Here is a 22,390-nt window from a genome sequence, read left to right on the forward strand (position 1 = left end):
CATTGAGAAGCTAAATGATACATTAGTTTCCCTCCTGAAGGCAAAAATGAAGCAAGTTTTCATGTCACCTCATTCAACATTATTTATTCTGAGTTTTTAAAAGCATTCCTTAGTGTACAACTTGGCGTAATAAAGAAACCAGTTTTCTATACTATAGTACTTAGGATGCTCCAAAAAGTCAGGTGAATTGATCTGTGCTTTAAAAGTCAGCAAACTCAGGCCCCAGCAACTAAAGCAAGGAATTCTAGAAGCACAACTGTGAACCAGAATGTAGACCCTCAATATTCAGACTTAGGATGCTGCAAGAGGAAATATCATTGCTTCTAAAAATCTGGCCTGGATATTGCTGTGATTAAAATGAAGGCTCTTTCTAAGGTTAAACCACAAACTCAAACCACTTAGAGCTTCACAGTCTGGCTGCTTTTCCAAGTGAAGAGGTAGTCAGTGTTCAGGGTACTGTGGGGATGCCAATGATTTCATTTTATTTATGGGAATAGCTGTCCCTCTTTCAGGGTGCTCTTGCCTCTGGGAAGGCCATGCTTTCATGCTTTCCTCCAGAGCCCACGCATCACAGCCATTCTCTTAAGATTTCATCTGCACCTCTGTCAGAGGTTTATGGAATGCTTTCTATTTATACATGCCAAAATAATGGGTAATTAAGATTATCTGAAGACACCATTTTCATGGGTAGTATAGAGGTTTTCCTTTCAGGTAGAGCAGTATTCAAAGTGCATACTCTCCCGTCTTTCTGGGCCAAATAATGATGAGAGCCCACCATATATTAGGTGGTCTTTGGTTTTATGATTTGGGAAGGCACCATGGATGAACAACTTTAAATGTAAAGGTCAGTGTAGAGAGAAATGTAGTAGTTCTGCCTTGTGCCTTGTAAATTGATGAATTGCAAATTCAATACTGCTACCTAAAATGTGCTACATACAGAAAAACTGGATTCCATTATAGAATACAGGGTCATCCTTGTGGCATATTTAAGCTTATTCTCTTGCATTAAAAAGAATCAGCTTACTTTCTCATTTTATTATCCTGACAGAAGAGCATTATTATTTACTTAGTAGAGATGACAGGCAGCAGGGCCCCATCTCCTGCCAGCCTGGTCATCAGCATGCCATGTGGGCAGTCTACCTCCAAACTTCCAGTTCCTCTGATTTTCCCCAGCAATTGCTTCTGTGGCCTGTTTTGACATGTTATTAGTCGTCATGAGAACTATGAGGCCATACTCGCATCCTTACTTTTCTGTGAGCACCTTAGATACGCATAGCTTATAAGTGCTGCTTCTTCAACAAAGTTCTTGGCTTATTCTCTGAATACTAAAGGACAGTATTAGAGTAGTGGGAAACAAATATCTCAAGATCTTTGAAGATGTAGGGAGAGAGGATGGAAAGACAGGTACTACAATTTATTTTCTCATTACCCAGTCCACAAAGATGGAAGAGACAACAAAGTAAGAAGCTTACCAGGAAAATCAGAATTAAGAAGAAATCTCCCCAGCTGTGGCAACAGATCTTCAGGGAATAAACTGGAAAACCTATGCCTTAGACTTTTAGAATACTGTGTAAAATCTTACCTCATGAAGAGGATTAGGATTAGGATGTGGCTTATTTGCATGTATATAGGTATTTACTGAATGAAGAATATGTTTCTCAAACTTCAATTTACAAGTGATTTGTTGACTGATGGGATTACAAAACCAATCTTGGTGATGTCAACTTTCAAAAAACAGCAATAATATAACCACCCCAGCTTGATTTGTTTGCAATTGTCTTGGAGATATAAACAGTAATTAAATAAATATACAGTAGGGTTTTTTTTGTTTTGTTTTTGTTTTTTGCTTCCCCTAATATGACTGTGTTCAGAAAAGACTAGCACATGCTCTGGCCTAGCGACATATCAAGACCGTGGGACACCTGAAATCCCAAAGTAAGCCTGGAATCTCTTAAGACAGGGACAAACGGTATGTTGCTGGTTTAGATGGGCATCACCGGATGTGGAAACCTTCAGACCTCCTGGTGCCAGTCAGTGAGATGACGTCATTGTTGATTCCACAGTACAAAGAGGACCGGAGCATTGTGGGGTGACAGCCAGAAGTAGTCCACGATGCTGTACTGCATGTAGCCCAGAACAAAGCCAAAAGCCACGTCGGTGACATTGTGCCGCCCCAGCATGACCCTGGAGAGGCCCAAGATGAAGGCCCACAGGATCACCAGCACCCTCAGTGGAATGGCCAGCACCAGGTGGTTCAGGATGAAGCGCGACACCAGGGCAGCCCTTGTGGCATGGCCCGAGGGGAAGGAGTACCTGTCCACTGAGAGGGTCACAAACATGTCCATCTGGTTGTGGGCCGGGCGCCGCCTGCGGACCAGCCCTTTGATGAGGCCCACCAGCAGCAGGTCCAGCAGCAGTGCGAAGAGCAGGTTCATGAGTACCTCGCGCCCGGCAGGGCTGTCGCTCCTGGACAGGCAGTAGACGGTGCCCAGCAGCCAGGGGATGCCATGCCCCGAGATCTCCAGCAGCTTCATAAGCGGCCGCACGCTGCCCCAGGAGGAGCTCTCCTCGGCGCACACCCCCAGCTTCTTGGACAGCCACAGGTCGATGGCCAGTAGGGAGCGCAGGGCGATTCCCAGGAAGGAGGGGTTCAGGTCCATGCGGTCATCTTCGGGCAGCGAGGGCGGGGGCGCCTGCGAGGAGCCCGCCGCGGCCAAGGGGAAGGAGCTGCGGCGGTGCACCGGGCTCTCGGATGCGCGGAGCCGGGCGGAGGTGGGCTCGGTGGCCGGAGCGCGGCTGCTGAGCAAGGACTGGAACTCGAACCTGCCGCCGCCAAGGGCCGGGCTGCCGGGGCTACTGCTGTTGCTGGAGGAGGAGGCGCTCAGCGGCCGTCCCTCGGCGCTCCTCCGGGGGCTCGACATCGCGGCGGGGGGCTCGGCCCCGGGAGCCGGCGGGCCTAACCAGAGGCTTCCCGGCCCTGCAGCCTCTTCCGCTTCCGCACGGCCATCCCGGAGGGGCGGGGGAGACGGCGGCGGGAGCGCGATTGTGACACCTGGCGGAGACGGGGCGGGGAACTGGAATTTCCTGTGCGAGGGAGGAGAGGACTGGGGGGAGGACCTTGCTGCTGCCGGTGCAGGTGCTCCAGTGTGGGGCTGGGGCAGATTTCAGCGGTTGTGGGTGGTTAATAGAAATAGAGCCTTGTTTAACAAAACAAAAAGAAGCCCTGCTAGCTCTCTTATTTTCTTCTTAAGGTTTCTTGCCCAGGAGTGTTCCTGCCTGACAAGCAGGATGTTTTCCTCGGGATCTACCTCTTGAATCAGTACCTGGAGACGGACTGCTTTCCATCTGTGTTCCCTATTGTGATTCAGCGGTGCATGAGATTTGAAAAGGTGATTAGTGACTTTTTCACTGGGTTTTGCTCTCTGCAAATAACCTAATAGTGCTTACAAGGATCACATTCTTACAAAGTTATTTGTAAATTTTCTTATAAAACTAAACAAAACCAAAAACCCAAAGGCACTTGAGCCTAGTGCAGAACCACAGTGGGCCTTGAAGCCAAGCCACGGTTGGAAGCCATGCTTTGGCATTGCAGGTCTGAGCCAAGTTCTGTCAATCTAGTGCTAAATACCCTGGTCAATGTTTTCTATTCTTGGAACTCCCACGGCACTTTCTAACTGGAGCACAGAGAGGGTTTCTCAACGTTCTTGGCAGTGTTAGAGGCAGTTGCATTACATTTATGAACAAGATTACCAATAAACTGGGAACCTTAGGAAAAAAAACCTGTTGAGAACCAGAAAACAACAACAACCCTTTAAGTGAATGAGATACTTCCTGTAACTGAAATTCTTCCCCAAGACAAGAAGGCTCTTCAGATTTACTGAGTTTCCTTAGGTCATACATAGCTGGGTTGTTTAGCCACCATGATAAAGGCTTGCTCCCATTCCAATGACTGACTGTTGGGATAAATAGCTAAAACATTGCCAAGCTTCTTCCCACTTCAGTATTTAATGGACTATTCATTTCATCACTATGCAGTCACTCACAAGGCTTTCCTGTTTTTGCTTTGGAATTTGGAGATAGAATTGGTTGTAACTTTAATAAGTCTAATGATGTTGTCCCAAACAGTGTCATTGAGGTGAGTCTTCGGGAGAGCAAAGGCTGCAGCATAGAGTATATCTGATTTGAAGCCCGAGAATCAGAAAGCGACCAATGTGTTTTGCCTGAGGATGGGCCAGGATGAATTTGATTTTTCTGCAGTGCAAGAGTAGTATGTATTAGTGTTTAAACCATGGCCTATTAATTTTAATAACAATTCTCCAAAAACTGGATGGATAAAGGGGAAAGAAATAAGTGGCTATTACCTTGAAACACACAAACACACAATTAAAATGCAAAGGTACTTATTTCTCCTATTTACACGTTAGAAGTGCTGAAAAGTAGATGGTGAAAATACAGCCCTCTCAAGAATTTCCTTATAAGTTTTATCAATTTTGATTTTGTCCTGTAGAAGACTTTTTTTTTTTTTTTTTGACAGGCAGAGTAGATAGTGAGAGAGAGACAGAGAGAAAGGTCTTCCTTTGCCATTGGTTCACCTTCCAGTGGCCGCCGCTGCCGGCGCGCTGCTGCCGGCGCACCACGCTGATCCAAAGGCAGGAACCAGGTGCTTCTCCTGGTCTCCCATGGGGTGCAGGGCCCAAGCACTTGGGCCATCCTCCCGGGCCACAGCAGAGAGCTGTCCTGGAAGAGGGGCAACCGGGACAGAATCCGGGCGCCCCGACCAGGACTAGAACCCCGGGGGGGAGGGGGTGGGTGCAGGTGCCGGTGCTGCAGGCGGAGGATTAGACTATTGAGCTGCAGCGCCAGCCGATGTCCTGTAGAAGACTTTTTAAAAATCTTTTTATGAGAAGTTCAAGGATATAAACTTATGAAAGCACAGAATGGCAAATATGTAAATGACCTTGGAGAGTGGCATCTATTCCAACCTTCTTTTTTTCCCAAGATTTATTTATTTGAAAACAGAGTTACAGAGAGCCAGAGAGAGGGAGAGGGAAAGGGGAAGGGGGAGGGAGAGGGGGAAGGGGAGAGGGAGTAGGGGAGGGAGAGGGGGAAGGGGAGGGGGAGAGGGAGAGGGAGCCATTACCCACTGCTTTCCCAGCCCACAGCAGAGAGCTGGATCGGAAGAGGAGCAGCTGGCACTCAAACCAGCGCCCACATGGGATTTCAGCACTGCAGCTGTGCCACAGTTCTGGCCCCAAGTCCAACCTTCTTGATCCATGAATGAGTGTGAGCCTCTCAGTCTTGTCTTAGGTGCCCACACTGCTATGTTGAAAACCAATACATTTGGCTGGCGCCGTGGCTCAATAGGCTAATCCTCCGCCTTGCGGCGCTGGCACACCAGGTTCTAGTCCCAGTCGGGGCGCCGGATTCTGTCCCGGTTGCCTCTCTTCCAGGCCAGCTCTCTGCTATGGCCCGAGAGTGCAGTGGAGGATGGCCCAAGTGCTTGGGCCCTGCACCCCATGGGAGACCAGGAGAAGCACCTGGCTCCTGGCTTCGGATCAGCGCGGTGTGCTGGCCGCGGCGGCCATTGGAGGGTGAACCAACGGCAAAAGGAAGACCTTTCTCTCTCTCTTTCTCACTGTCCACTCTGCCTGTCAAAAAAAAAAAAAAAATACATTTGACATCACTTGTGAAACATATCACAGAGCCATTTTTCCACATTATAAATGCAGTGAAATAATTGCACTATCATATGAGTTGTTTAGGTTCATATTCAAGCTTTCTTCCTTTGGTTGATTCCAGCTTTCTTGTGTCTATTCTATTCTCTAGCTGCAAACATTTGCAGCAAGTAGAAGAAATATCTTCTGTCTCTGGGACCCTCTTCTATAATTCAGAATTGATTGTCTTCAGTTATTTGCGTAAACAAATTCCTAATAAAAAATGTGGGAGGCATCCTGTTTGGTAAGATCATCTTCATCCCTCGGATCACACTTGAGAAATCTTTTTAGACATGGGTATATTTGTTTCATAGGGCTGCCATACAAAGTGCCACAAACTGGCAAAAACAGCAGAAACTTGTCTAGCAGTTCTGGAAGCCAGAAGTCTAATCAGGGTGTCAGCAGGGCCCTGATCCCTCTAGAGTACTAGAGAAGAGTCTGGTCCATGCCTTCTAGCTTCCAGTAGTTCCTTGACTTAATGGCACTATCTCCGTTGTTTACATGCCATTCTTTCCATGTGCTGATGGCTAAAAAAATTGGGGTGGTGGAGGTATCGGCATTTGGCACAGCAGTTAAGAATGCCTGATTCAAATCCTAGCTCCTTAGCTTCCAATCTAGCTTCCTGCTAATATGTGCCCTGGGAGGTAGCAGATTATGGCTCAAATACTTGGGTTTCTGCCACCTACGTGGGAGACTCGGTGGTGTTCTTGGCTCCAATCTATTGGTCTGGCACAGCCTGGCTATTGTAGGCATTTGGGGGGTGAACTCATGGATGGAAAATCACTGTCTCTGTGTCTTTTTTTTTTTTTAAGATTTATTTATTTATTTGAAAGAGTTACACAGAGAGAGAAGGAGAGGCAGAGAGAGAGGTCTTCCATCCGTTGGTTCACTCCCTAATTGTCCGCAATGGCCGGAGCTGTGCCGATCTGAAGCCAGGAGCCAGAAGCTTCTTCCAGGTCTCCCACACGGGTGCAGGGGCCCAAGGAACTGGGCCATCTTCTACTGCTTTCCCAGGCCAGAGCAGAATGCTGGATCGGAAGTGGGAACTTGAACCGGCGCCCATATGGGATAAAATTGGAGGTGGCGGCTTTACCCGATACACCACAGTGCTGGCCCCTCTGTGTCTTTCAAATAAAGTGAAATAAAGTGAAACTAGAAACTTTGCCAACTAGATTTAATCAACTAACCTCTCACTAGAGACTGCCTATCAGAAACTGCTGACTTAGCTCTAACTGGAGTCTTTCCACTCTAACTGATCAAATGTATTTGTCTTATTTCCACTTCCACTTATAAAAACTGGCAGTACACACAGCAGCAGTGGAGTTCTCTGAACCTCTTCAGATTCTGAGTTTGCAGATTCATGATTTCTCATTGCTTAAATCAATTCTATTGAGTTTATTCTGTCTAGAGTATTTCTTTGAACAGTCCCTGTACTTAGATTTCCCTTTTCAATAAGGACACCAGTTGTGTGACCTCATTCTGACTTAATTACATCTGCACATAAGGTCATATTCTTAGACACTGGGGTTAGAACTCTTGTCTTTGCATTTGGAGTAGGAACACAATTCAACCCGTAACAATAAGTGAAAGCAAAGGGTTGCAATCATTGAAACAATTTAGGCAGAAAAAAAGCTATGAAAATTTGCTTGCTTAATAATTCAAGTCAGTAAGATAAAAAAAAGGATTACAGGGGACAACCACTAGTTCCTTCCTTAAAACAGACTTGGTTTTGGACTTGAGGACAGATTTAACCATGCTTAAGTTTAAAGATCATTTAAATCAGAATTTCAAGGCCTGAAATAAAACTCTGTTGAAAACTATTTCTCACAGAGTTCTAGAGTTCAGGGGGAGGGGAGTACCATGCCTTTTATTTCACTCCTATCCCAAACCCTTATATCTCAGGGATAAAATATGCAGCTTTGGCAGTAGCAAGGCACATATCACAATGCTTTTGTGTTATTTATATGGTACATTTAAAACTTATGAGATTTTCATTTTGTTAGTTTAATTCTGTACACATAGGCTAGAATTTCTATTTATATTACTTTTTAGCATAAGCAATTCTTTGGAAAGAGATGATTCATTGAATTAATATTAAGAATCTGTTATATTTAGAATGTTTTTCTAGATAAGACTTTGAGGTTGATGTTATTTTGTTAATTTGAAAGAGAAGAGAGAGAGAAATTTTCCAACTGCCCATTCACTCCCCAAATGCCTATATCTTAACTGCTGTAACAAATGACCACTCTGTAAGATGTGATTTTAGCAACAGGTAGTTGAGCTAGGTCAAGGTGATGACATTTTAGGCATGTGGTAGATTTAGCTAATTCAAATATCCTTGTACTTGTTGCTCTTAGGTTAATTTTCATTTACTGTGTAGTCATTTGTTGAACGTTAGCCATATACCCATTTATGTGCATCTATTGAATCCTAAAATATTATATTGCTGGATTTTTTTCACATGTTAAATATTAGACGGATGTAATCTACAGTTTATAAGCACCTAATAAAAACTTTGGAAATTTGTTTTCTACATTTTTCTCTGCAGGTATTTGAAAATGCAGTAGATCCTGGAGCAGTTGCAGACCTTTTGGAAAGTAGGTACTCTCAAAAGTAAACAAATGTAACGACTATTTGTATAATTCAAAGATATAAAATTCTGATTTTTTAAAAACTGTAGTACTTCTATGTTTGATACATATTTATATTCAAGAGTCTCTGTAAACCTTGAATTATGTTTTCGATTCTATTACAGATGTTTTTCTAAATATGGATGGTGCAGTTGTTTGACTATAAGAGTTAAGTGGTTTTTGTATATTCACAGAGTTCACCACAATTAGATCACTAGTTGATTAGAATATTTTCATCATCACAAAAGAAACCCTGTTCTTATTATCAGTCACTCTCTATTCTCCATTAACCATTAACAGTAACCCTACAAGCCATGGGCAACCACTAATCTTTCTGGTTCTATAGATTTGCTTGTTTTGGGTTTCGTGTAAATTACATTATACAATACGTATTCTTTGTGATTGGCTTCTGTCATTGATGATAGTGTTTTCCAGATTCGTCCATGTTATAATATATGCTATTATTTCGTTTCCTTTTATGGCCAAATAATATTCCAGTATATGAATGGTCTACATTTCATTTTTCTTTCTTTTAAAAATATTTTATTTAGGCCGGCGCCGTGGCTTAACAGGCTAATCCTCCGCCTTGCGGCACCGGCACACCGGGTTCTAGTCCCAGTCGGGGCACCGGATTCTATCCCGGTTGCCCTTCTTCCAGGCCAGCTCTCTGCTATGGCCCGGGAAGGCAGTGGAGGACGGCCCAAGTCCTTGGGCCCTGCACCCGCATGGGAGACCAGGAGAAGCACCTGGCTCCTGGCTTCGGATCAGCATAGTGTGCCGGCCGCAGTGGCCATTGGAGGGTGAACCAACGTCAAAAAGGAAGACCTTTCTCTCTGTCTCTCTCTCACTATCCACTCTGCCTGTCAAAAAAATAAAAAATTTAAAAAAATATTTTATTTATTTGAAAGGTAGAGTTACGGGGGTGGGGGAGAGGGAGAAGAGAGTGTGTGTGTTTCCATTCCCTGGTTCACACACCAAATGGCTGCAACTGCTGGGGATGGGCCAGGCCAAAGCCAAGAGCCTGTAACTCCATCTGGGTCTCCCACATGGGTGGCAGGGGCCCAAGGACTTGGACCATCTTCTGCTTTCCCAGCTGTATTAGCAGGGAGTACAAATGGAAGTGGAGCAGCCAGGGCTCGAATTGGCGCCCATATGGGATGCTGGCATCACAGCCAGTGGCTTACCCTGCTGTGCCATCATGCTGGCCCCTACATTTTGTTTTTCTATTCATCAATTGATGGACATTTGAGTTGTTTCTGTTTTTAGACTATTATGAATAATGATGCTATGAATACTTGTGTACAAATCTTTGTATACATCTTGAGTTCTAGAAGTGGAGTTGTTGGGTCATATGGTGAGTAAGTTTAACCTTTTTAAGGTGCTTCAATACAATTTCTGAATCAGCTGAATCATTTTATATTCCACCAGCAGTATATGAATGTTTCATTTCTCCTTATCCTGCTAATACTTATTATATCTGTTTTAATTGATAGCTATCCTTGTGAGTATGAAATATTATTGTTTTGATTTGCTCTTTGCTGATGGCTAAGGATGACAGTCTTTTTTTTAACTGAGATTAGACATTTATTTGTTTTCATCAGAGAAATGTCTATTTAGATCCTTTTCTTATTTTTTAATTGGATATTTGTCTTTTTTAAGTTGTCTTAAATGTTCTTTGTATATTCTAGAGACAAATCTGTTATCAGATATATGATCTTCATGTCTTTTCCATTCTTTGAATTGCCTTTCACTTTCTTCATGGTATTCTTAGAACACGGAAGTTTAAAATTTCGCTGAATTCTGGTTTATCTGTTTCCTTTCATTGCCTTGGTTTTGATATTGTATCTAAGAAAGCATTGTCTAATTGAAGGTCACAGGGATTTGTATCCATGATTTCTCCAGAGTTTTATGGTTTTGGCTCTTAGATTTAGGTCTGTGATCTATGCTGTATTGATTTTTGTAGATGGTATGAAATAGGAGCCCAACTTCATTCTTTTGCTAATGGATGTTCAGTTGTCTTAGCCCCATTTTTATAAAAAGGTGATTCTTAAAAAAATAAAAAGATGATTTTTTTCCCCATTGAATTATCTTGACATCCATGTTGAAATCAACTTACTATAACCTCAGGGTTTATTTTTAGGGTCTCAATTTTATTTCATTGATCCAGAAGTCTCTTGTTATGCTAACACACAATCTTGATTAAGTGGTTTTGTAGTAAGTTTTGGAACTGGGGAGTGTGTCTTCCAATTCAGGTTGTCTTTTTTCAATAGTTTTTTTTTTTTTTTTTTTTTTTGATATTTGGAGTCACTCAAGTTTCTATATCCAGTTTTGAATCAGCTTATCAGTTTCTGCAGATAATTCAGCTGGGTTGTTAATTGGAATTGCATTGAAGTTGATCAGTTAGGAGAATATTGCCATGTTAACAGTATTAAGTCTTCCAATCATGAACATAGGATGTGTTTTCATTTATTTAGGGTATTTTAAATTTATTTTCAATATTCTGTAATTTTCAGTATACAAATCATACATTTCATGTTAAATTTGTCTTAAATATTATATTCTTTTTGATGCTGTTATAAATGGAGCTCTTTAAAAATTTAAATTTCAGATTGTTTATTTCAGGTGCATATAAATGCAGTTGACTGGGGCCAGCACTGCTTCATAAGCAGGTAAAGCTGCCGCCTGCAGTGCTGGCATCCCATATGGGTGCTGGTTGGAGTCCCAGCTGCTCCACTTCCAATGCACCTCTTTTCTATGGCCTGGGAAAGCAAGAGAAATTGGCCAGAGTCCTGGACTCCTGCACCTGTGTGGAGACCCAGAAGAGGTTCCTGTCTCCTAACTTTGGATTGGCACAGCTCCGGCTGTTGTTGCCATCTGAGGAGTGAGCCAGCGGATGGAGGACCTCTTTCTCTGTCTCTGCCTCTCTATAACTCTGCCTTTCAAATAAATAAGAAAAAAAATCTTTAAAAAAATGTTTAAAAAACTAAATGCAGTTGATTTTTTTTCTTTTTTATTTGATGGATAGAGTTAGACAGTGAGAGAGAGATACAGGTCTTCCTTCTGTTGGTTCACCCTGCAAATGGCCACTATGGCAGGAGCTACGTTGATCTGAAGCCAGGAGCCAGGTGCTTCCTCTTGGTCTCCCATGCAGGTGCAGGGGTCCAAGCACTTGGGCCATCCTCCACTGCCCTCTCGGGCCACAGCAGAGAGCTGGATTGGAAGAGGAGCAACCAGGTCTAGAACCCGGCACACACATGGGATGTCGGCGCTGCAGGCAGAGGATTAACCAAGTGAGCCATGGCACTGACCCCAAATGCAGTTGATTTTTGTATACTGATACCTATCCTGCAGATTTGTTGAACTCACTTATTCTAGTAGGTTTTTTTGTTATTGTTGATTCTTTAGGATTTCCTGTATATAAAATCATGTCATCTGAAAATTCAAGTTAGTTTTACTCTTTTTTTTTTTTTTTTTTTGACAGGCAGAGTGGACAGTGAGAGAGAGAGAGAGAAAGGTCTTCGTTTTTCCGTTGGTTCACCCCTCAATGACCGCTGCGGCGGGTGCACCGCGCTGATCCGAAGGAAGGAGCCAGGTGCTTCTCCTGGTCTCCCTTGCGGGCGCAGGGCCCAAGCACTTGGGCCGTCCTCCATTGCACTCCCAGGCCATAGCAGAGAGCTGTCCTGGAAGAGGGGCAACCAGGATAGAATCCGGCACCCCAACCGGGACTAGAACCCGGTGTGCCGGCGTTGCAGGCAGAGGATTAGCCTAGTGAGCTACGGCGGCACCGGCCATACTCTTTTTTTTTTTTTTTAAAGATTTATTTTTGTATTGGAAAGGAATAGTGACAGAGGGAGAGAAGAAGAGAGCAAGGGAGTGAGGAGAGAGTTTGTCTATCCTCTGTTTCACTCCCTAAATGTCTGTTGCAACAATGGCCTGGTGCAGGCTAAAGCCTGGAGCCAGGGACTCCATCTGGGCCTCCCAGATGGGTAACAAGGAATTCAAGGACTTGAATCATAATTTATCTGCTGCTTCCCAGGTTCATTAGCAGGAAACTGTGTCAGAAGTGGAGTAGCTGGGACTTGAACTGGCACTTCAATATGGGATGCAGTTTAGCCCGTTGTACCACAGTGCCAACCCCTACTTCTTTCTTTTTAGTTTGTATGCATTTTATTTTACTTTCTTGTTTAATTTCACTGGTTAGAATCTTAGGTATAATATTGAGTAGAAATGATGAAAGTGAGCATCCTTGTTTGCTCATGATGTTAGGCAGAAACATTCAGTTTTTTTTTTTTTAACATTAAGTATGATCTAGATATCAGCTTTTCATATCAGGTTAAGGAAGTTCCTTTTATTCCTGGTTTATTGTGTTTTTATCATAAAAGAATGTTGGACTTTGTCACATGCCTTTTCTCTATCTGTTGAGATGATCATGTATTTTATGTAAGATTTAAAAAAAATGTTTTTGAATGGCAGAGTTACAGAGAGAAGAGGAGAGACAGAGAATGATCTTCTGTCTGCTGGTTCACTCCCCAGATAGCCACAACGGCTGGCTGGGGCTGGGCCAGGCTGAAGCCAGGAGCTATGAGCTTCTTCCAGATCTTTCATGTGGATGCAGGGGCCCAAGAACTTGGGCTGTCTTCTGCTGCTTTCCCAACTCGTAGCAGAGAGCTGGATCAGAAGTGGAGTACCTGGGTCTTGAACTGGTGCCCATATGGGATGCCAGCACTGCAGGTGGTGGCTTTACCCTCTATGCCACAGTACCTGTCATGATATTAATTCTTTTTTTCAATGTTCACCAGTGAAGCCATCTGGGTCTGAACTTATATTTGAGTTGTATTTGATTACAAATTTAATGTTTCTTTATGGATCTCTTCAGATTTTCTATTTCTTCTTGAGTTAGTGATAGGAATTTTTATCTTTCTAGAAATTTGTCCATAAGTTACCTAATTTGCTGGCATATAATTCTTCATATTTTATTATTGCTTTTATTTCTGTAATCCCCTCCTTCATTTCTGATTTTAGTAATTTGAACTTTTTCTCTTTTTTTCTTTGTCTAGCTAAAAGTATCAGTTTTGTTGATCTTTAACTTTTGAATTTGTTGACCTCTTTTTCGGTTCCCTATTTCATTTATTTCTGCTTAATATTTGCTGACTTTCTGTTTGTGTTAGGTTTAGTTTTTTCTTTTTTTCTAGTTTCATAAGGTGAATGATGTGATCTTCAATCACTTTCTGACAAGCTTTATGAATTTTTCAACTGAGATTTTACACTATTAAAGAAATTAGGCAGAACATAGACAACCAGAAGCAATTACCAGATGAGCTGAAGACAGAATCAGGAGCAGGCTAGACATCAGGCTGACGTGACAGATTAGAGTTTGGAATTAGGTGAAGAGTGAGTCATTACGGTGGGGCCCAACACTGTGGCGTGGTGGGTAGGGCAGCCTCCTGCAGTGCCAGTTTGAATCCCGGCTGCTCTTCTTCTGGTCCAGCTCTCTGCTATGGCCTGGGAGAGTAGAGGATGGCCCATGTCCTTGGGCCCCTGTACCCACATGGAAGACCTGGAGGAGGCTCCTGGCTCCTGGAGGATTGGCTCAGCTCCTGCCATTGTGGCCATTTGGGGAATGGACCAGCAGATGGAGGATCGATCTCTCTCTCTCCCTCTCTCTCTCTCTCTCTCTCTCTCCCTCCTTCTCTCTCTGTGTAACTCTTTCAAATAAATAAGTAAATAAATATATTTTTTTAAAAAAGAGTGAGTCGTTGCTTACAGTCTCATAGACGAGAGCTTACTGAGCAGGTGTTGTGGGCCATAAGGTCAGAGCAGAGAGGGGGACTTTGGAGGACTTCATTAGATGTGGGCAAACTCTTAACTAATGCAGAATTTAGAGAAATCCTGTTCATTCCTTTCATGGAGACTAGCATTTATGAAGAAGAGTTGATGTGAGAAGAAATTAAGCTGAAATATGTTGAGTTTGGTGTGCCAGTGTTAAGCCCAAGTGGAGAGGTCCAGTAGTGAAGAATATAAGATTTGGAAGCTCAAGAAAAGGTAGATGTGAGTGTGGTCTCTTGCTAGATAGATTGTTCTGTCTCAGCAGGTAGTTATTAATTAAATCTCAGATGAGTGAGATGTCCCATGGAGAAAAGAAAAATCCCAGGGGCCTGTTCTGTGGCGTAGTAGGTTAATCCTCCGCCTGTGGCACCAGCATCCCATATGGACGCTGGTTCAAGACCCAGCTGCGCCACTTCTGATCCAGCTCTCTGCTATGGCCTGGGAAAGCAGTGGAGGATGGCCCAAGCGCTTGGGTCCCTGCATCAGTGTGGGAAGACCTGGAGGAGGTTCTTGGCTCCTAGCTTCAGATTGGCCCAGCTCTGGCCATTGGGGCCATTTGGGGAGTTAACCAGTGGATGGAAGGTCTTTATCTCTGTATCTCCCTCACTGTCTATAACTCTGCCTCTCAAATAAATAAATAAAATATAAAAAACAGGCCGGCGCCGTGGCTTAACAGGCTAATCCTCCGCCTTGCGGCGCCGGCACACCAGATTCTAGTCCCGGTCGGGGCGCCGGATTCTATCCCAGTTGCCCCTCTTCCAGGCCAGCTCTCTGCTATGGCCTGGGAAGGCAGTGGAGGACGGCCCAAGTCCTTGGGCCCTGCACCCGCATGGGAGACCAGGAGAAGCACCTGGCTCCTGGCTTCGGATCAGCGAGATGCGCCGGCCGTAGCTGCCATTGGAGGGTGAACCAACGGCAAAAAGGAAGACCTTTCTCTCTGTCTCTCTCTCTCTCTCACTATCCACTCTGCCTGTTAAAAAAAAAAAAAAAAAAAAAAAAAAATATATATATATATATATATATATATATATATATATATATATATAAAACAAAACCAAAAACCAAAAAACAAACCAGAAAAGTCCCAGAGCAACACAGGGCAGGTAGACTGAGAAAGAGGAATCTTATTTTTTTTTTTTAAGATTTATTTATTATTTGAAAGTCAGAGTTACGCAGAGAAAAAAGGAGAGGCAGAGAGAGAGAGAGAGAAGTCTTCTATCCACTGGTTCACTCCCCGGTTGGCTGCAACGGCTGGAGCTGCCCCTATCCAAAGCCAGGAGCCAGGAGTTTCCTCTAGGTCTTCCACGAGGGTGCAGGGGCCCAAGGACTTGGGCCATCTTCCACTGCTTTTCTGGGCCATAGCAGAGAGCTGGATCAGAAGTGGCGCCCATATGGGATGTTGGCACTGCAGGGGGTGGCTTTACCAACTATGCCACAGCGCCAGCCCTGAAAGAGGAATCTTAAAAGGAACAACAGTTATTCCTTAAAAGGAATAACTCCTTTTTTAGAGCTGTTTTCTCAGTTAACAGGTCAAATGTATTTCTCTGAGCACTAAACTTACATGTCTCAGGAAGATATCAAGGCAAACAAAATGGTGCCTTTGGAATTTAAGCTTTTAAGAAGTTGATGTAATTCCCAGATTGATCTACTGTATTTACATTTCCACCTGAATACTAGATAGGAAATTGAAACATCTTTCTGATATGGATCATGTTGATAGGAATGCTGATTCCGCAAGCCTCTTTAAATCTCCTAGAGGAAAATCAACATTTCAAATGAGTGTTCAAGAATTAGAATTTCCCTGTCAGTTCCCACATAGTAACCCTGGGTAGGCTGAGCATTATAAGAGCTTGAGGACAGTTTTGTAGGTCACTGAGTAGTGATTTACTCTGTCCTTGATATTTGAAATAAGCTTAAAATATGTTATGCTATTCTAACAGGGAATTAAAAGCTGTATCTTTTTTTAAAGCATTGAAATTAATTTGCTTTGTGAGATTTTTCAGTGAAATGTAATAGCCCAGGCTCTGGGAGCAGACTGCTTGGGTTCAAGCCCTGTCGTTAGTGTCCCATGTGACTTTGCCCACATTACTGTACTTTCCTCTTTGAGATTTAGTTTCCTTATTCATACAGATTAGGATTGCTGTTATACTGGACTCATAGGGTTGTCATGAGAATTAATTAAGTGCTTGTTGTTACCACAGGGGAAGGGGGCAGCTGTTTGGTACAGTGGTTAACACCACTTGGGACAGATGGAATTCCTGGCTTTGGCTTGGCCCAGTCCTGGCTGGGTATTGCAGGCATTTGGGGGAATGAACCAGCAGATGGAAATTTCTGCCTGTCTGTCTCTCTGCCATTCAAATAAATAAAAATAACATAAATGGCTATTTTTTTTTTTTTTTTGGACAGGCAGAGTGGACAGTGAGAGAGAGAGACAGAGAGAAAGGTCTTCCTTTTGCCGTTGGTTCACCTTCCAATGGCCGCTGCGGCCGGCACACTGTGCTGATCCAAAGCCAGGAGCCAGGTGCTTCTCCTGGTCTCCCATGGGGTGTAGGGCCCAAGCACTTGGGCCATCCTCCACTGCACTCCCTGGCCACAGCAGAGAGCTGGCCTGGAAGAGGGGCAACCGGGACAGAATCCAGCGCCCCAATCGGGACTAGAACCCGGTGTGCTGGCGCCGCAAGGTGGAGGATTAGCCTAGTGAGCCGCGGCGCCGGCTGGCTTAAAAAATATTTAAACAGTTATGTTCCATGTCTAATTTGTGATCACAAAGTACATTATTTTAAGCAAGATTAACTTTTATGTGTTAATGGCTAACAATTAGATTTAGATTTTTTTAAAAAAGATTTGTTTATTTATTTGAAAGGCAGAGTTACAGAGAGGGAGAGGCAGAGAGAGAGAGAGAGAGAGAGAGAGAGAGAGAGATCTTCCATCTATTGGTTCACTCCCCAGATGTAATGGCCAGAGATAGGCCAGGAGCTTCTTCTGGGTCTCCCCTACTAGGCCCACACTCTTGAGCCATCTTCCACTGCTTTCCTAGGCACATTAACAGGGAGCTGGATCATAAATGGAGCAGCTGGGACTTGAACTAGTACCCATGTGGGATGCCAGCATTGCAAGCAGTGGCTTTACCTGCTACACCACAGCACTGCCCCCTAGATTTTGAATTTTTAAAATGAAAAATTTATTATTATTTTAGTGCTTTATGCATGTACTTTTAAGACACAAAATATTGAATCATTTTTGTCAATACTTTGCAGGAGGTAAAATGCTATTTTTATAACTCTGTTACTCTCACTCCATTCTTTCAATTTATTAAGTCTTAGTAGTTGTTGGTATTATTTTGGGTTATTGTTATTATTAATATTGATGTAAATGGAATGTTATGACAGTTTTAAACTCATCAATTAATGAAAACCTGGAAATTTTCTGAAATATTAAAATATCATTTTTTCCTTTTCAGGCTTCCTAACCAGGTTTGAATTAATTCAACTAGTGCCTCCAGGTAATGTGACAGTAAATGCACTTCTAAATTGTCTTAGGGACAGGCATTGAGCCTGTATTTAAGATGCTGCTAGTTAAGGCACTTGTGTCCCATATTGGAGTACCTGGGTTCAATACTTGGCTCCGGCTCCTGAATCCACCTTCCTGCTAACAGGAGCAAGTGACTGGGTTCCTGCTACCCACATGGTAGACATGGATTGAGTTCCTGGCTTCAGCCCCTCACCTAGGGCTGTGGTGGGCATATGAGGAGTAAATAGATGGGTTCTCTCTGTCTCTGCCTCTCAAATAAATTTTAAAGTTTTAAAAATTTACATTGGCTTAATTTAGTTTTGAAAGGATTTTGGCATGAATAAATGGGGATTGTGCATTTAAAACTTGTGTTTTTAAATACATAAAACTTTATATGTTTGTAAATTTATGTAAGATTCACTTTTTTGCCTGGCAATCTGTTGAATTTTGTTCATTTTCAGAAGAATAACTTTATGGAGTTTGGTGGCAGTGAGCATAATATAAACAGATTCTTTGACATTCTGTTTTTTTTTTTTTATATATAGCTAACTGTAAGTAGCATAAAATGATTTTTTTTAGTCCCAGTTTATGTTTCAAGTTTTGGCCTTTGTGTTGTAATAAGTCAGATGTGTATGTGTGTGCATGTGCACCTGCCATCTGCTTTTGATTGGCCTGTGAACTAATAATAGCTTTTACATTTTATTGCAATAGAATTCATATGCCATACAATTAAAATTTTCATATGTGCAATTCAGTTATTTTTAGTATATTCACAAGGTTGTTGCAATCATCACCACTATCTAAATATATAGGTATTCATACCCTCAGAAAGAAACCATGTACTCATTGCAGCCACATTTCTGTTCCATTTCTCCCTCAAGTCCTTGGCTGCCACTGATCTGCCTTCTTTTTCTCTTGATTTGCTTACTGTAGACATTTCATATCATGAAAGCCTGTAGCCTTTTATGTCTGGCAACTTAACACTTTGCATGTTTTCAAGCTTCAGCCGTGTATCAGGTCTTAATTTCTTCCTATGCCTGAATAATACTGTTTTTTATGGATATACCAAATTTTGCTTATCTGTTCATCAGCCACTGGATGCTTGGGTTGTTCTTTTTGGATGTTGTGAACAATACTGGTATGAACATTCATGCATAAATTATGTATTTAGTTTTCTTGAGTATGAACCCCAGGGTAGAATTGCTGGGTCATATGGCTAACTCTGTTTAACTATTTGGGAACTGACAAACTATTTTTGGTTTCTACATTTTTAAATGATTGCAAAAATTTTTTTAAAATAATAGACTAGTGACATGAAAATTTCACCATGCATAAATAAAGTTTTATTGGAACATGGCCCACTCATTTATTTAAGAATTGTTTGTAGATATTTTCATGGTGCAATGACAGGGTTGAGTAGTTGTGCCTAGATGACCGGCCCCTCTGATAAAATCATGTGACTCTAGGGCAGACTGTTCTGTGCTGCCTTTGCTTTTTTCTTTTTTCAAGATTTATTTATTTGAAAGGTAAAGCGAGGTGGGGGGGAGGAAAGAGAGAAAGAGAATCTTCCATCTTCTGGTTTACTTCCCAACAGGCCATAAAATCCCAGGGCTTGACCAGGCCAAAGACAGAGCTAGGAGCCTTTTCTTGGTTTCCCACATGGGTGCAGAGGCCCAAGGACTTGGACCATGTTCTGCTTGCTTCCCAGGCACATTAGCAGGGAGCTGGATTAGAAGCCAAGTAGCTAGGACTGTAACCAGCACTCCAATATGGGATGCTGGTGTTGCAAGCTATGGCTTAACCAACTGCAACACAACACTGGCCCATGTGGTATGTCTTGAGTGACATAACATAGAAGCCTTTGAGAAGAGGATAGAGTCTGCCAATTCTCATAAATACATAGTCTCTCAGTATGGCTCTGTGAGGGCAATACAAAATTTTGGGAAAATGTACATTATCTTTTAATTCCGTTTTTTATTTTATTTTTTTAAGTAATTGTGTGTGTGTGTGTGTGTGTGTGAGATAAGAGAGAGAGAGAGAGAGAGAGAGAGAGAGAGAGAGATGCCAAAAACTCAAAATGCTCTTCTGGTCTTTATTTTTAAACTTTTAAAATTTTTTTCCTTTATGAAAATGCAGATAGCTTCATGGCTTTTCCTTCTTGTAAAAAGCATCCTTAAATCACATAATCCTGAAAGAACTTTTGTTTACATATGAATTATTTTATATTGTCTCACATATTTTCTTCTGTTATTAGCTTTTCTATTATTTTGTATTGTCATTTCCTTTTTTAAAAATTTAAGTTTTTTTTTTATTTATTTGAGAAGTAGACAGAGAGAGAGAGAGAGAGGCAGACAAAGAACTCTTATTTACTGATTCCCTCCCTAAATGCCAGGAGTGGCTGGGGTTGGGCCAGGCCTAGAGTCAGGAACTTGGAACTCAGTCCACGTCTTCTACATGCATAGCAGGTACCCAATTACATGAGCCATCACTGTTGTCTGCCAGCAGGGGTGGAGCCAGGAATCAATGTGGTATATGAGCATCTTACCCGCTAGGCTAAATGCCTGCCTTCCATATTGTCATTTCTTTCTTTCTTTTTATTTTTTTTTTTGACAGGCAGAGTGGATAGTGAGAGAGAGAGACAGAGAGAAAGGTCTTCCTTTTTGCCGTTGGTTCACCCTCCAATGGCCGCTGCGGCCGGCGCATCTCGCTGATCCGAAGCCAGGAGCCAGGTGCTTCTCCTGGTCTCCCATGCGGGTGCAGGGCCCAAGGACTTGGGCCATCCTCCACTGCCTTCCCGGGCCATAGCAAAGAGCTGGCCTGGAAGAGGGGCAACCGGGATAGAATCCGGCGCCCCAACTGGGACTAGAACCCGGTGTGCCGGCGCCGCAAGGCGGAGGATTAGCCTGTTAAGCCACGGCACTGGCCCCATATTGTCGTTTCTAAAAGCATAGGTTGGCATCATTATTTTTGATGGTTTATTTATGTATTTTTATAGTGCCATGTACATTGTGTATGTATTGTTTTGGTTCTTAGTTTTCTGATTCTACACTTGTAGTTTACTTGTCATTTTCTATAGCTATATATTTTCCTATAGTGTTAATATTCTTAACTTGTTACTGAGCATTTAGATTTGTTCTTTCACATTTTTATGAATATCATTTTTTCTGTTAGTATATTTTTCTGTTATATAAAGACTGTATATAAAGACTGAAATTACTTGATTGAGCTGTATCTTGTCAACTAGAGAAAAATGCTGCTGTACCAGCAGTGGATATTGTACCCTTACCCACATCCCAGTCCATTCCTTACATCCCAGCTAATGCTGGATATTATCATTTGGAATTATTATGTTTACCAAGTGTATAATAATGCTTTAAATTTTTTTTTACCATACTTTGTGGGCTCTCACACTCACATTAAAATTTACTTCTTCAAAATTTTCATTTTCCTGTATTATGCTTGCTTTCTTTGTTCTGTACAAGGTGATGGCCAGTGTCCTTTGATTACTTGTGGAATGATGCCTGAATATAAGCATTGCACTTCCTTATATATTGCTGATATTTTGACTGAAGTGTTTACTCAGTTATGCTCAATACCTACATATATTTCATCTGTTTTATTATGTTGTCCTGATATTTTATTTTTGTGTGAGCTTTTCTTTTTCTTACGAGAGCATGGGAGAAGGGAGGTGAAGCTTTTGTGAGGGTTGTAGCCCTTCAGGCTGTGGATCTTACTGGGGCCGGTCAAGGAAGTGAAGTGCAGTGTGTCCAGGTATCTGTAGTTATGCTTCTTGGTTCTTTGGCAAAGGGATCCCATGGAAACAGACATAAACCCTACTCCTTCTGAGTCTAGAGAGAGATGCTCTTGGATATGTCATATTTTCTTTGATATATAGAACAAAGAAAGTGCCTCCTAACTGCTTTTCAGCCTACAAGTGACAGGCTAAAAACAGGACATTGAGTTTTTTTCCGTAAATTTTTTTCTATTTGACCCAATTTTATGTTCAAACATATAACCACTAACCAGAGTTCTATTTTCATATGCTAATAAAGTAGATGCATGCCGATTTTTGTCTTACTTAAATTTGCATGCATTTGTAAAAAGTTAGCCAATATGTAAATAGTCTCACTGTAAAAATTTTGGCACAAAAGCTTATAGAATAGAAAGTTAAGTGGTAGCTAATATATAGAATACACAAAATAGTAATGTATATGAGTGAAATTGATGTGAGAAGCCCATGTCTGTATTCCTGAGGATCAGTGCACTTTCTACTTTCTACTTGTTGAATTCTTTATTGGAGGACTAGACTTGTGATTATATAGTAAATTGAAAGCATGTTATCACAAAAATTAAAAGGAAAATAAGAAGGAGGGAGGGTGGGAAGTATTATTATGTTCTTAAAACTGTATATATGAGGCTGGCACCGCGGCTCAATAGGCTAATCCTCCGCCTGTGGCACCGGCACACTGGGTTCTAGTCCCGGTAGGGACGCCGGATTCTGTCCCGGTTGCCCCTCTTCCAGGCCAGCTCTCTGCTGTGGCCTGGGAGTGCAGTGGAGGATGGCCCAAGTGCTTGGGCCCTGCACCCACATGGGAGACCAGGAGAAGCACCTGGCTCCTGGCTTCAGATCAGCGCAGTGCGCAGGCCGCAGCGTGCAGGCCGCAGAGTGCCGGCCGCAGCGGCCATTGGAGGGTGAACCAATGGTAAAGG

The 22,390-nt window shown here is 42.5% G+C and overlaps 2 protein-coding genes across 8 annotated transcripts in view; one reads left to right on the forward strand and one right to left on the reverse strand.

Annotated features, from left to right (window-relative positions):
• Positions 1-22,390, forward strand: part of SPATA6L (spermatogenesis associated 6 like) — an 84,698-nt gene that overhangs the window by 11,008 nt on the left and 51,300 nt on the right. For 5 of the 7 annotated variants that reach the window (XM_062208319.1, XM_062208314.1, XM_062208315.1 and 2 more), the window contains 3 exons: positions 3,252-3,389; positions 8,263-8,311; positions 17,631-17,672. In XM_062208319.1, coding sequence (XP_062064303.1) covers positions 3,252-3,389; positions 8,263-8,311; positions 17,631-17,672 — 229 coding nt within the window. Of the gene's footprint in view, positions 1-2,718; positions 2,773-3,251; positions 3,390-8,262; positions 8,312-17,630; positions 17,673-22,390 lie in introns of those variants that run through there. The other 2 variants (XM_062208321.1, XM_062208318.1) reach the window with 2 other exon arrangements.
• PLPP6 (phospholipid phosphatase 6) lies at positions 475-3,016 on the reverse strand. Its single transcript, XM_062208322.1, has one exon. The coding sequence runs from the start codon at positions 2,919-2,921 to the stop codon at positions 2,046-2,048; it is 876 nt and encodes a 291-aa protein (XP_062064306.1). The 5' UTR covers positions 2,922-3,016; the 3' UTR covers positions 475-2,045.

Source organism: Lepus europaeus, chromosome 12, assembly GCF_033115175.1.
Source record: "Lepus europaeus isolate LE1 chromosome 12, mLepTim1.pri, whole genome shotgun sequence".
In the NCBI taxonomy this organism is placed as follows: Eukaryota; Metazoa; Chordata; class Mammalia; order Lagomorpha; family Leporidae; genus Lepus; species Lepus europaeus.

Excerpts from the sequence above, each read along its gene's own strand:
- PLPP6 (XM_062208322.1), bottom strand. The coding sequence starts at position 2,921 with ATGTCGAGCCCCCGGAGGAGCGCCGAGGGACGGCCGCTGAGCGCCTCC.